This window comes from Amblyomma americanum, chromosome 9 (genome assembly GCF_052857255.1).
Source record: "Amblyomma americanum isolate KBUSLIRL-KWMA chromosome 9, ASM5285725v1, whole genome shotgun sequence".
Lineage (NCBI taxonomy): Eukaryota > Metazoa > Arthropoda > Arachnida > Ixodida > Ixodidae > Amblyomma > Amblyomma americanum.
In genome coordinates this window covers 114,665,889-114,678,909 of record NC_135505.1, presented here as the reverse complement: position 1 = coordinate 114,678,909, position 13,021 = coordinate 114,665,889, and the positions used below count along the sequence as shown (strand labels likewise).

The window sequence follows — 13,021 nt, the reverse complement described above, 5'->3', positions numbered from 1 at the left end:
CGCCGTGACGTTTCAGGGGATTTATGAAGCGAATCTTACGAAACAGGTACTGTTATAAGTACAGTGTCCTGAAGAAGGCAGTGATCTTGTTGTAAAGTTTTCGCACCTGACTTGCATCTGCGCCTTAGCGAATGACGTACCAGAAAGTTTACATAAGCAAACGTTGCCCATCAAAAGATAATTCATCGTTCGAGACGAGTTCAGTATCCTATTGAGGTGGCACGAACCGTAAAGGAGAATACGTTGTTGCCGTTTATCTGCTTTCCAGGAGTAGAACCGTCAAACGAAGGCACACAGAAATAGAGTTTGGTACATAACTCAAACTTTGCAACGAAAATCAAGGTCCACAGACAGGCACTTTGTGACACTCCGCATTTGAGCGCGAACTATATCTGAGAGGAAGCGAGGCTAAGAGAGCCATATGGGCTATCAGAAAACTACAGAGCATATCTCCCGGTTGATAAAACACTTTGTGCGACAAGAAACGCTTTTATCGGCATTGCCGGTCATTCGAACTTAGCTCGAAATAACATGCGTGACTTGAGCCCCACATTCACGCTTTTCTCTATCCTGGCATCCTTGCTGTGAAAGCCAAACTAGGGCGCGTCACTTGAAGAGATGCAGGCTTTCTCTAATTTAATATTTAAAGAAAACAAGAAATTTTCTCACAACTGCCGCAACGCTTGAGAAATAGTTAAAAGGCGGCCGCCTGACGTTGTTCAGTCACTCACAGATAAGTTCACCAAACTTCTCTTCTTTGGAGCGCGTGACACTTCTTCATCTGTGTTGTTAGGTTTGGACACACGAAACTGCAGTGGTGCTAGTTCTGTGTGATAAAGGCGCTGGCTGTGAGCGAAGTTCGCGAAGAATTGACAGTAAAATAACCTCAACGCTGAAAGACTTTGGTGAAGACTCAAAGAGTGCGCAGCCATGGTGACTCGCAGCGACTTGCCGGTTTGGTCGAGAGCCTTCAGCAGGTGAGTAGCCATCTTGATGATTTGCATATTTCTCGTGGTCTTCCAACGCAGTGTAAACGTATTGACTTCCGTCTGTGGAGGTCATGCGGCATCTAAAGGCTGCTTTCGGAGCGAGATTAAATTCTCTTAATCGCCTCTTGCTGACAGCCTAAGCCCTTGAGGGGGGCTATGTGCACAACTGCGAAGCGCAGTTTTGTAGTTTTTTCTGGAAGTGCATGAACAGCTAATAGGTGAATTCGGTACTCTTCATATCTTAAGTGAGGTGGTGTTCATTTTATTTCTCGAATACAGGAAACAATATTTCAAAGCTAGAGAGCCTGGTTCCACTTCCTTCTGCGTGCTCGTGCAGAGAGATCTTTTATCTGTAATGTCATTGGTTATGTATGGTGCAAGCAAACATTTGCATCCTCAAAGAGATATGTGTTCACTCGATTCCTCCTGTACTCATTCCACAAACACAAATGCTGGTTTCAATTTACAATTTCCCCACATAAGGATACACTGTATGAAATTTCATGCATACATGTAAAAAAGCAGGGCTTGTTATTTTACCTTTCAGACATAATTGGCTTTCTTACAGCCTACGTGCACAGTGTCCTATAGTAAAAAAAGAAAACTTTCTTTGTGAAGAGAAATTTTGAGCAGGTCTCAGAACTGTTCTTTATTTCCCATACCACCGCACGGCGTCTTATGTTGCTTTTTATGGAGTTTATGTGCCTTATGTAGTTGTGTTTTACTTTTATCTCTTTTTGTGAACTGCGAAATCGTATCCAAACTGACCTGTTTGTTGTGTTTTGCTGAAAATAATTTTTTTTTTATTTATAACCTATTTTGCACAAACTTCTGTATTTGCCCCCCTTACACAATTCCTCTCCGGAGGCCTGTAAGGTATCTGTAAATAAAATAAAAAATAACGCTCTCTCAGCGAATCTCTATAGTCGTGGAAATATCCCATCACACACTTATGATCCCTCTACGTTCAGGAGTGTTAGCGGCGATGCGATGTAAGTGCGCTAACCGGAAAGTTCCCCGTCATATGTGAATTGATCGTGGCTGGCAGCTAAGGCTATTTTTACGCCATTGTCTGACGAGTACACGCGTAGTTGCCCCCTGCGCCGAGTTACCTTCTTTTCGTTGTCGGTACAAATTCGCAGAAATAGTTAAACAGGCAATTTAAACCTCAATGCCGGCACCTCTGTCTGTTTTTGCCGGTGAACCAGTCTTTTATACGTAACCATTACCAAATAATAGTTCGTTTATAACTTTACTAAGTGCAGAACGTGCCCATCAAATATAGAGAAAAGCATTTTTGAACGGAAAACCGTTTTATAACACTGTTTTTTCATATAATGTAAGGCTTCACTATAACAATCGGCATATCTGCAGATCACCCGACGGCAGTCTTGAATTTTTTTCTATTAACGTTTTTTCTACCGTCAACATCGTTCCCCTTTGGTTTTCCTTGGTTGCCCCGCCGCGGTGGCTCAGTGGTTAGGGCGCTCGACTACTGATCCGGAGTTCCCGAGTTCGAACCCGACCGCGGTGGCTGCGTTTCTATGGAGGAAAAACGCTAATGCGCACGTGTGCTGTGCGATGTCAGTGCACGTTAAAGATCCCCAGGTGGTCGAAATTATTCCGGAGCCCTCCACTACGGCGCACCTTTCTTCCTTTCTTCTTTCACTCCCTACTTTATCCCTTCCCTTACGGCCCGGTTCAGGTGTCCAACGATATATATGAGACAGATACTGCGCCATTTCCTTTCCCCAAAAAACCAAATATTTGGTTTTCTTTGGGAGTCCTAACGGTTCGATGCGACCGACGGAAACACTTTAAAAAATATTTTGCTAAATATCAGAAGAATGGACCATTACCTTCAATATTACCGTAAAAATGTCTGACAGTTTTGCAATTTTCAAAATTTTTGTCCGAAATTTCTGGACATGGGCCAAGAGTTCGAGATTTCTTAGGGTTAAAATTATTTTCCTCCGCAGTACCTAATGGCTCCTTTTTATTTTATTGTGCTTGCAAAGCCTTCAGTAAATTGTAGTTCAAATATCTCTTACGGGTGTCCCTTACTGTTGTAAGGAGGCACAAAATTGCAGGGTCCAAATCGTTAATTTAGAGCTGCGCTCATGAAAATTTGGGCGCCTTGTTTCGTACGAATTTATGAACTTTTGTATTAGTTGCATTTTTCTTAATTCGTTTTTGTATTCTTTTCGTATCCTTTTCTTTTGTCCGGCGAGATGTTTTTGTCACAGTTTAGTAAAGCTTACAGAAGCCCCGAAATTTCATTACCATTTTCATGATTATGACTGATCATTATCACCTGCTTAGCGTAAAGAGTGCCTGTTCACCTCAAGAGCCAGCTGCATGTTCATTCCGCCGATCGCGTCGCAATGATTGTCACGCTTAGACAAAGTAGATCTTGTCAGTGAACCTTTAGAAGAATAACTCTGGCGAACGTTTCTTCATCAGTGACATCTGAATGTCAGGGGAGATCTTTCTGCGTATTAGATGTTGACTGCTGTATATAAGACTCTCGCAAGCACAGCTGGTCATAACCGTTCCCTTCTCAGAAAATGACGTGATTCGGACACCTGCCAGACAACCCGTCACTCGGGTCACTGGCAGTTCTTTCGCTGGACCTTTCGAGAACGCCGGGAAAGTGATGTCTCAGAACTTTTATTTTTTTTTATCTTGACGTTGCTTGAATTTTATGCCATTGAAGCGATGTTCTGCGCAAAACGCTTGTTTCTGCATTGCGAAAAGATTAAAGAAAAAGTCAACAAAAATATCTGCTCTAGCACTTTAGAGAGCCAGTTTGAGAAACCTGCATTGGGTCCTTTAAAAACAAACTGTGGAGAGCTGCATCACGATTTCGTTCTTTAGTAAATATGAGCGCCGTAACTCTTTTTCGTTATGTTCTTGTTTGTGCGGCTCCTGATGGCGCGTTTATTGTCGAGAAGAATGGATTCGCCAGTTTTTACGCCTCCTCGATTCAAACTTATCAATAGCGAAAAAGAGCAAATTCAAAGTATCGATAGGGACTCTATGATAGCTGTGATGAAGTGAATGGCACTGCTGCATAGTCTCGTAGATTCGCAAGAAAAAAAAAACCGCTGACGCATCGCAGCTCGTTCATGACAACGGCCGCCAGTGGCGACCTCTGTGTTTAATATTTTGACCTTTTCTAGCTGATGAAAGAGCCATTTTAAAGGAAAGTGACCTTTTTTGACTAGAACTTTATAAAGTATGCATACAAGCCAATTTCAATTTGTCCTCAGTGCCTCCCTGTGCTACTGGTGGGCGAAGGCGATCCGAACATTAAGTTGCATTGTATGGCAGGATACCTGCATTTGTTTCATAAAAGCGACGTTCGCTTACTACACTTCCAATTCGAAACCTGACCTTGCTCGCTAGCATCTACCGCTCGTCTATTCAAACATAGTTTAGGCAGCGTTTTTTAGGGCTTGATGGCTTAGCTTGGAATGTCTGAGAAGTAAGCTGTAGGTATCGCTAAACTGCCGATTGATGGGTGACTTCCGCCACGAGTTTCATTCTTTAAAGTCGGGTTGCGCTCGAAATAAGCTGAAATACGGCAGCGTGAGCGGCTGTGCGTTTGGCGCTTTGTATTCACTTTTTTTTTCTTGGGCTGTCTTCGGTTGCAGGCATGATATGAAAGAAGCTGGCAAAAATCACTGCTTTCTACTCTCAGCTCCCGGAAAGTTTTTTTTTTAATAGAAAGCCCTCGGATAATAATTATTGGAAACTATGCTCGTTCATACGAGCTGCTTTGTTAACCGCGTTTTCTGGTGTTAGCACACGCGCGCAAGGCCTGTGAGTAAAGAAAGGCAAGCATTCGCGGCCCTGGCCACTATCGCTGAAGCTAATGGCTTTGTCGGCTACAAGGAGGCGCCGCTAATTTTTCAACGGCTCGTTTAAAGCTATGTTTAATCTTCGTTGAACGTATTTTTAACCAAGTATTTTCACAGAGCTTTCATCGTCAAGCAAAGGGGCTCTGTACAGTCCGCTTCACCCTTGTGTATAGCGCTCGAGCAGTGCGTGCCTGGTAACAAAAAAGGCCGCCACCGTCTGGAAGACGTTGAAGTAACGAGCGTTAGCCGTTTAGTTTATTAGATGAAGAAATCGAAGAAGAACGCGCCACTCATGTCTCGAAACGGAATGTAATACCCTTTGAAACGGGGTGGATTGCCACCATGCTCTGCTACGCGTGCACGCACGCCGCATAGCGGAACGATCGCCGCCTAGCGCCATCTAACAGAGAAATTACGATGCACGTCTGCCCATTGTCGAGTTGCACCCCCTCAAGATACCTCCCAAACGAAATTTGCTTCGTTGGGGGGGGGGGGGGGGGGGGGTGTCAAGGTGGGCCTTGAATTCGGCTAGCGGTGCGATATGGTAACGGTTCAATTAGTAATTGCATGTATACAATGTTTACGTATTATTTGATTGTGGTTTTATTTCTGTACCACAACCTATAGGATTTTATTTGCATACCAAATTCGTTATACAACTGTCCCCGGATGGGTGCCCGTTGTTTGCGATGTATATATAGCGGAACGAATGTATACATGTATAGCGGTCCCGTAACGGGACGGATTTCCTACACGTTTTAGGATATTTTTTGGTGAGGAGCGGGGGGGGGGGGGGGGGGGAACGGATGAGAGGGCACAGCCAAGTTTAATGGCCGCCATCTTGGATTCGAAAAACCGTCCCCTGATGTCGTACTTACATAGTTCCACCAATATCCAGCTAGTGGACTGTGACCATCATTGGCACGCGGCAAGTGGTTGTTTCTACAATGCTATTGTTGATGGCGCTACATGTCTCAATGCGAGATGCGCTCTTTTCTAGTTGCAGCCGCAGATGGCGCTTCGATCTAGGGGGGGGGGGGGGGGGGCGATAGGAGACCTTACGAAATCTCGAAACGTGATGAGTAGTTGCTCCCACAGATGGTGCTGCGATCAAGGGTGGTAGCAGACCCCACGGAATCTTGAAACGTGATGTGTAAGAGCTAACGCTCTTAATACTGAAATTAAAGAGCAGCCCCTGATTTCTGAGCAAAGTGCTCGGATCTACTTTGTTTGCGGGTCTATCTGGCACTACATCCGCGCAACTGTTGCCTCTGGACACTAGAGGCTACGAAAAGATATAAATTTGTTTGCAGGGGACTGCACCGCCCGAGCGCTCAACACAAGGGTGACGCAGACTGTACATGCTTCCTTTATTATATTCCCACCATAGCTGGTGTGTGACAGCTTGTATCAGAGGCGACTGCACACATCGCTTAATATTTTTGTAACATAATTTTCTCAGCCATAAGCGCCGTTTCTTGTTCACTATAAGAACCAATGCATTAATCGAATGCAGCTACGGCCTTCAACACTCCAGCCAGCCGTCACGTAAACTTAAGCTAACGTGATCACGCGTCAAATAGTATGAAATCAGTCCGGCGATGTGCAGGGGCTCGTACAGAACTCTGGTGAAAAATATGGTGACGGAAAGTTTAAGCGGTGGCGAACAAAGGGATAAATGAGGCTGCAGAAAAAACAGTAACGGCACAAAGACGGCGCTTTCAGCTTCAAGCATGTATTTAATTTTAGCGAGGCGCAGTTCTTTTTTGTGTTTTTCATTTAGGTCCAGCGGCAGCATAGAAACAATGTTACCTTAACCGAGTAGAAAACTCCTAAACAAGCCACCACGCCCAAGTACAACGCAGCGAAACTAATCGCAAAAATAAAACAGAAATCAGTAAGAACCACTCGGGCGCACAAAAGTTTGTTCTCGAAGTTAGGAAACTGCCTTCACAATAGAGGTTGAAAAAAGAGAGCTAGTTTTGTTTACAGACGCCTCGCTTTTCTCGTGGCTAGAACGAACACGACAAAGCCGAGTGCCGGCCCATTGTTACGGTTCTGGAAGCGGCTCTGTGTGCACTGTCTATACCGTTGGGTTCATTCTGACAGTTTTCCAGGAAATTGAAAATTTGTTTCGCCAGGGCCAATAGCCTTTATGGAGAATGTGTGTTCACTAACAAAATACAGACTGGAAAAGCAAGCACTCTATTCCAAATATGGCTTGGAATGCTGCCTCCAAAGTGGCTGTATAGAGCTGAGAGGGTTTGTACAGCCTTGCTTAGGCTGAAGTAGTTTTATTGTGTTGCTACAGAAAAACCTGGAGGACACTAAACCAGTGTGCAGCCTAGGAAAAAAGGGCTTGTCAGAACTTTGCTGTCAAGATATTTTTTTTTCAAACTCGTTCACTATTTGTGTCACTAACAAGCTATAATGTCTCAGATTAGGGCTGTTTTTGCGCAGAAAACGGACCTGTCAGAACTGTGCTGCCAAGATACTGTTTACAAACTCGCTGAGTGTTCGAGTCGCTAACCAGCTATATTTTCTCAGATTAGGGCGGCTTTCATACAAAAACCAAGCAGCCCAAGGAAAGCAGGTGTCTTCTATGCAACAGATCTTATATCTCACTTGGTGCTCAGCTTGGAGGTTTCGTGATTAATAATCCAAATAGGGAAGTTTCTTCGTGCTATCTTTTCTGTACCTGCCTTCTACGTAGTACCGCGCAACAAAATCTCCTATGCAAGAAGGAAAAGAACCCTAAATTTCGCGCATAAAAGGCTTACGATGCCCCAAAAACTGGAATTCGGTGCACGCGAAGCAACGACACGCGGAAAGCCTTTCTATTGTTCTTTCCTCGAAACAAAGATGAGAATCAATTATTTTCCTTCCTGTTTCGTTTTTTTTTCTTGTTCTCGTCCCGTATACCTTGAGGGAGCGAATTTTCCGAACAAATGGATTACTCGCGTTGCTCCATAAGAACCACGATGAGGACGGGCTTTCTCGAAGCGTCGCACAGGTCTGCTCAGGCTCCGTAAGTGGCCGTGCACTACGTTCGACACGGAGAATTTGATTACTCCGAGAGCTTCCCGGAGCGCATTACAGGGGGCGCGCAAAGCAAAACACATAAAATGAGAAACCAAAAGCACAAGGTTGCCAGAGAAAACACAGTTAAGAACGGCCTAGTTCCAGGGCGCCGGGTCACAGCAGTGCTGGGAAAGAACATAGAGACACCATGCTACAACACAGCGACGAAAAAAGGGATGGTAGGGAACAAATGGGGAAACAAGTCTTCTGCTACGGCGCCCGATGCTGTCGTCTGCTGCATCGAGATGTCGTTGTCTGTTAAATGGTTCCGAGATCGCGGACTCGTCGCGCCTTTTGCTGGCGTGTCAAACTTCGTCTGCGGAACGTGCTGCCGAAGCAGCAAGCAACAGCAGCACCAGACGGAAATAAAAGGGACGACAATCACGCTGGAGCACACGCTCAGCGCAGAATCGATGCTCCAGCGATATTGTACTGGGTCGATAATCCATTGTTGTTGCCCCTTCCCTTCCTGTCCCCCTCATACCCCTACGAACGCGAGCGCCGCCGCACCAGGCCACACTAGGCGAAGTTGTGGGTACACGAAAACGACTACTACAGCGCTTCCACAACCTTCAATCGTGGCGACCCTTTTTCCCATTTCTTTTTTCCTTTCCATCCCTAACCTCCTCTCGTGGCGCCGAGCTATCCTTGGATGCGTGCATCTTCCCGAACAAGACTGGTTCCGACGAAGCTCGCGTGCTCCGAACAACTATATGACGCCCTGCGATGTGCACCATCCCGGGCGAGATTCGGGAGTTCTCGAAGACGCAGTTCTCGTGAGACCACTGCATGCACAGATGGGGAAGGTGTTTGCTTTTCTTTACTTTAGCCAACAGCTTCTCTTTTCTCCTGTCACAATTCCTGCTTGCTTTCTCCTTTACGTGTTCTTTGAGTTGGTTGTAATGGTGTCTGGTGGGAAGTCGATAGTGTACTGCTGGTTGAAACTTTTGCTTCACTGTACCACAGTTTTCCTCAAAATAGGATTAGTTCGGCATGTTTATGTTCTCTCCGCTATCCGTGGCGGGGTAATGCGCTGAATGGGATAACCGTAGCCCGCTTATGTGTGTGTGTGCATGTGTGTTTGTGTGTGAATGTGTGTATGTGTGCGTGCGTGCGTCCAATTGCAGTCACAAATTTATAAAGCGCATTGCGTATTAGTAGCATGACAACTTAATTTCGCCGCCGTATTTGCACGCAGCTTTTACTAGATATACAAAACTTATTTTTAGCGTTCACAGTTTATAGTGCGCCATTGGATTAGAAGTTATCAGCTGTAGATCTAAAGGAATTGAATTTCGTCGCCATAAACGCCTTCTGTACACTTCCGCAAACTGGTGTATGGATTATTTCGTTCGGTTCTAGCTTGAAAAAATGGTCTGCAGGAGGGAACTGCGCAGTGATTAAATCCAGATGCCATGAGGCAACGGAACAGCTCCAAAGCGTGTGCTTTATGGCAGTTGCCTGCGGCCTAGTGAGTATATGTTTCATCATCATCATCATCATCATCATCATCATCAGCCTGACTACACCCACTCCAGAGCAAAGGCCTCTCCCATGTCTCTCCAATTAACCCTCTCCTTTGACAGCTTCGCCTACCCTATGCCTGCAAACTTCCTGATCTCATCCGCCCACCTAACCTTCTGCCGCCCCCTGCTACGCTTACTTTCTCTTGGAATCCACTCCGTTACCCTTAAGGACCGGCGGTTGTCTTGCCTTCCCATTACATGGCCTGCCCAAGCCCATTTATTCCTCTTGATTTCGACTAGGATGTCATTAACCCGCGTTTGTTAACATATACATATTAACATATACGAAGCATATATGTTTCGAAAGCAATAACTCGTCTAGTACTTCGCCTTGTCGTCATTTTCTGCCTTCATATTTGGTTAGAATCTAAAAACAGCGCGGAAACCTCCGTAGTCGAAATATTTGCCGTAGTTTTGTTTGATTTATATAAAATTTTACTCGCTAAATTTGATATAATAAATGTGACGCCGATACGTATGAGAGCGGGCCGAACAAGGAAGAAACCCTCGTCGGCGATTTCAATTTGCAGCACAGCTCCTTCTATGCTCTCTTCGACAAGGCACAGAATCCATTTAGTAATGCAAAAACTTCCTCCTCAGGGCATCTTCAAGCGATCCTAAAATTCTGCTCTCTTAGTTGTAGTTCCAATGTTTGCGTGCTGCGACCAGAATGATACGCATACAAGTATACACGGACCCGAGGTATTTCGATACGCATCCCCGGATGCTTATTTCACGAAAATTGCATTCCATACATCTGGGAAACCACCGTCATCTGTTGTTTCTCATAGCATCCTCTGGGCTGCATATGCAGCGCAGTGCGTTCGATGTATGCGGATGCGTTTAGCTGGGTGGAGCCCTGTTCGCAACCCTGTGCCCACTATCGACCAACAGACGCCAGCCGCATAGCAATCTGAGTGATTGCCTGATTTCAGGAATTCTCGTCGTTGTCTCTTTTGTCGTTGTTTTTTTTTGTTTAGTGGTTCGTTTGCTTGTTCGCATGTTCTTTTTTTGGTCTCCATACGCAATCCAGCTAGAAAGGAACGCTTTGTTCGATACAACGTGTCAGGAACATTGTATGCTCAACGGACAGCCGCTGAGAATGTAGGCAAGATGACAAAACTTGGCCACGGAGCTGTGCCGGATGGGCCGCTTAGAGTGACAGAGCGGCTAAGAATATTTTCTTCTCCACAGTTTCGATGTGCGAGGGGTATTATAAGTTCGGTATCTGAGGCTGCAAACTTTCTGCTAAGCCTGCGAGTTCGCCCTTTAGTTACAGGTTCTGATTGAAGTAAGGATTCCGCGGCAGTCGACTGGTTTACAAGAATGCTCTTACGTAACTTTAAAATACTTGGACAGTACAGACGGAAGCTATCGGTGCATATTACCCATTAGACGTACTCTTCGTTTAGGAAGCGCTGTAAAGACTGACTCTGCTGCCTTCGGAAATTCTTGGCAAGCATGCGATTCTGCCAGGAACAGTAAATAAAAGTAGCATTTAGCGGGTACTGGCTCACTTTGCATAAGTGAAATATGAAAACGCACACATAGAAAAAAAGGGTGGTATAATAGAGAGGGGTTTGGTAGGGAAAGGTTTCGCTTGGTTAGTACGCAGTGATTTTGGATAACGAATAGCTTTCACTCGGACGAGAGTTACACCGAAGCCCATTCAGTCAATGAATTCATCGGACATTGCCTGACAAAAAAAAAGAAAGAAAACAGGGTTCAGTGAGAACTGCTCGTAAAGAATTTCTCGTTTAAAGGTGGTATGGTTGCTCCTGCCTCATCTCCGTTATGTCCAAAGCATCTTTTAGCCTATACTTGTTATGATAACCCTAGTTACGATAAGTCTACATAGAGCGTGTACAAGTCCTGGAGCCCGATACTTCGATAACTGAGTTAAACCTGTATTTATAAGTAAGGGGGAGAAGAGTTACAGGGAGATGTGGGTACAGATGTCTTCTGGGTGTATGGTACCCCACGTGTCCGGGATAGACCATTGCTCTCGACGCCGACCTAGTTGTTTTCTACATGATTCATGGTGAGGACATGAATTTATGAGAGGGAAGTAAAAGCGCTACGCCACTGCATTGGCTTCATTTGCTAAACATTTCTTGGTAAGAACACCCGAGGTCACAGTCCGTCTCTTACCAAGACCTTTCAGCCTGCCCACCGGGGTTCATATTCTAGTCATTCACCGTTTATTGGTACAGCACCATTCCAAAGGAAACTGACTGCCCATAAGAGTGAACAGGCTGAGTGACCGGTGGTCCTGGAATCGAACCCATGACCTACCGAATGCGAGGCGGACACTTAGCCGCACGGCCACCGCTTCAGTCTGTGAAAGGGCACCTTCAAATAAAACTGACTCGCTTACTGTTTGTTTCACTTCCACCCGCTGAGCGGTAATGACGTAATTTTCTCCTCTCTCTCTTCCACGTTCCAGCACGGAGTGGCCAGCGGCACCACCAGGGAGCGCTGATGAAGAGCGAACGCCATCATCCCCACCGACGACTCAGCGCCAGAAGAAGCTGGAGCGTCAGGTAATCTTGGTTGAGGGAAGTTTGTTGTCGATTTAGAAGCTGCGCGATTACGCTCGAAGGCGCCAATTCAGATATATGAAAACGTGTCTTGCATGAAATAGTCGAAACGTGTTAACATATAGGTTCACTTAATTCTCACTGTCGTCCATCGGCGTGCAAAATACCGGGAACTGTATTTGGTTCGAGTGGCTGACGACTGTCACAAATCATTTAAAGGCGGTGTTATTGATTCTTGCTTTTTAATTCAGATCTTTGCAACTGCCTTGTGGGGACGGAGCCAGTTGTAGAAAGGGGGAGGGGTTAAAGAACGATCGTTGCAGGAGAGTTGGCTTGCGGACAATGGGTTAGACGTAGATGAAAGTTAGTTTCGAGAAACGTACACATGAGCAATGCCTCTGCTTTTATACGCCATATTATTTCATATAAACATGCAGCAATATTTAAATGCACCTCGAATACTTCAGAAGAAGGTTTTCGAAATGTGTTAAAAAACATTACCATGGAGAAAATCTCCTTTATCAAGTTCACTGTTCCAAACTCACCGTTCCTCTCTTTGGTCGACTATGGTATTATGTTATCCCGGTCCGCTTTCTGTGACGCTGCAGCAGAGGCTAGGCAGGAAAGGGAAAGAGACCGGCCTTTGTCCCTGTGGGAGTGGTCTACTTCAGACGTAGTGACCACGCACCATCTCTCCTACTTCCCCGCTTCACCCCGCTTCACCCCTAGTTCGAAACAACAAACACCCCGCTCCCCACAGCACGGGGAAAAAAGCCAGTCACCTTCGCTTTCCTGCCTAGAGTCTGCTGCAGTGTTGCAGAAAGTTCCGCGGGTATAAATTATGGACCACGAGAACAGCAAAAAATAACAAGAAGCTGCTTGTCCTGCAAAAACGTGCCGAACGAATTATAGGCAAAGAACATTGCATTCCGACATGCTGCAGCTAATCAATTCATAAAACCAAATATTCCTCGCCTGGACTGAATGCATTGCTTTAGGTTATGTAAACATTAATGACATGT

At 45.4% G+C, this 13,021-nt stretch overlaps 1 protein-coding gene across 1 annotated transcript in view; it reads left to right on the top strand.

The window, feature by feature from the left end:
- The first annotated feature begins 852 nt into the window (after positions 1-852).
- ktub (Tub domain-containing protein ktub) overlaps positions 853-13,021 on the top strand; it is a 116,116-nt gene continuing 103,947 nt past the window's right edge. Inside the window, exons 1-2 of the mRNA XM_077636984.1 lie at positions 853-977; positions 11,906-12,002. Coding sequence (XP_077493110.1) covers positions 931-977; positions 11,906-12,002 — 144 coding nt within the window. The 5' untranslated portion in view covers positions 853-930. The remainder of the gene's footprint in view (positions 978-11,905; positions 12,003-13,021) is intronic.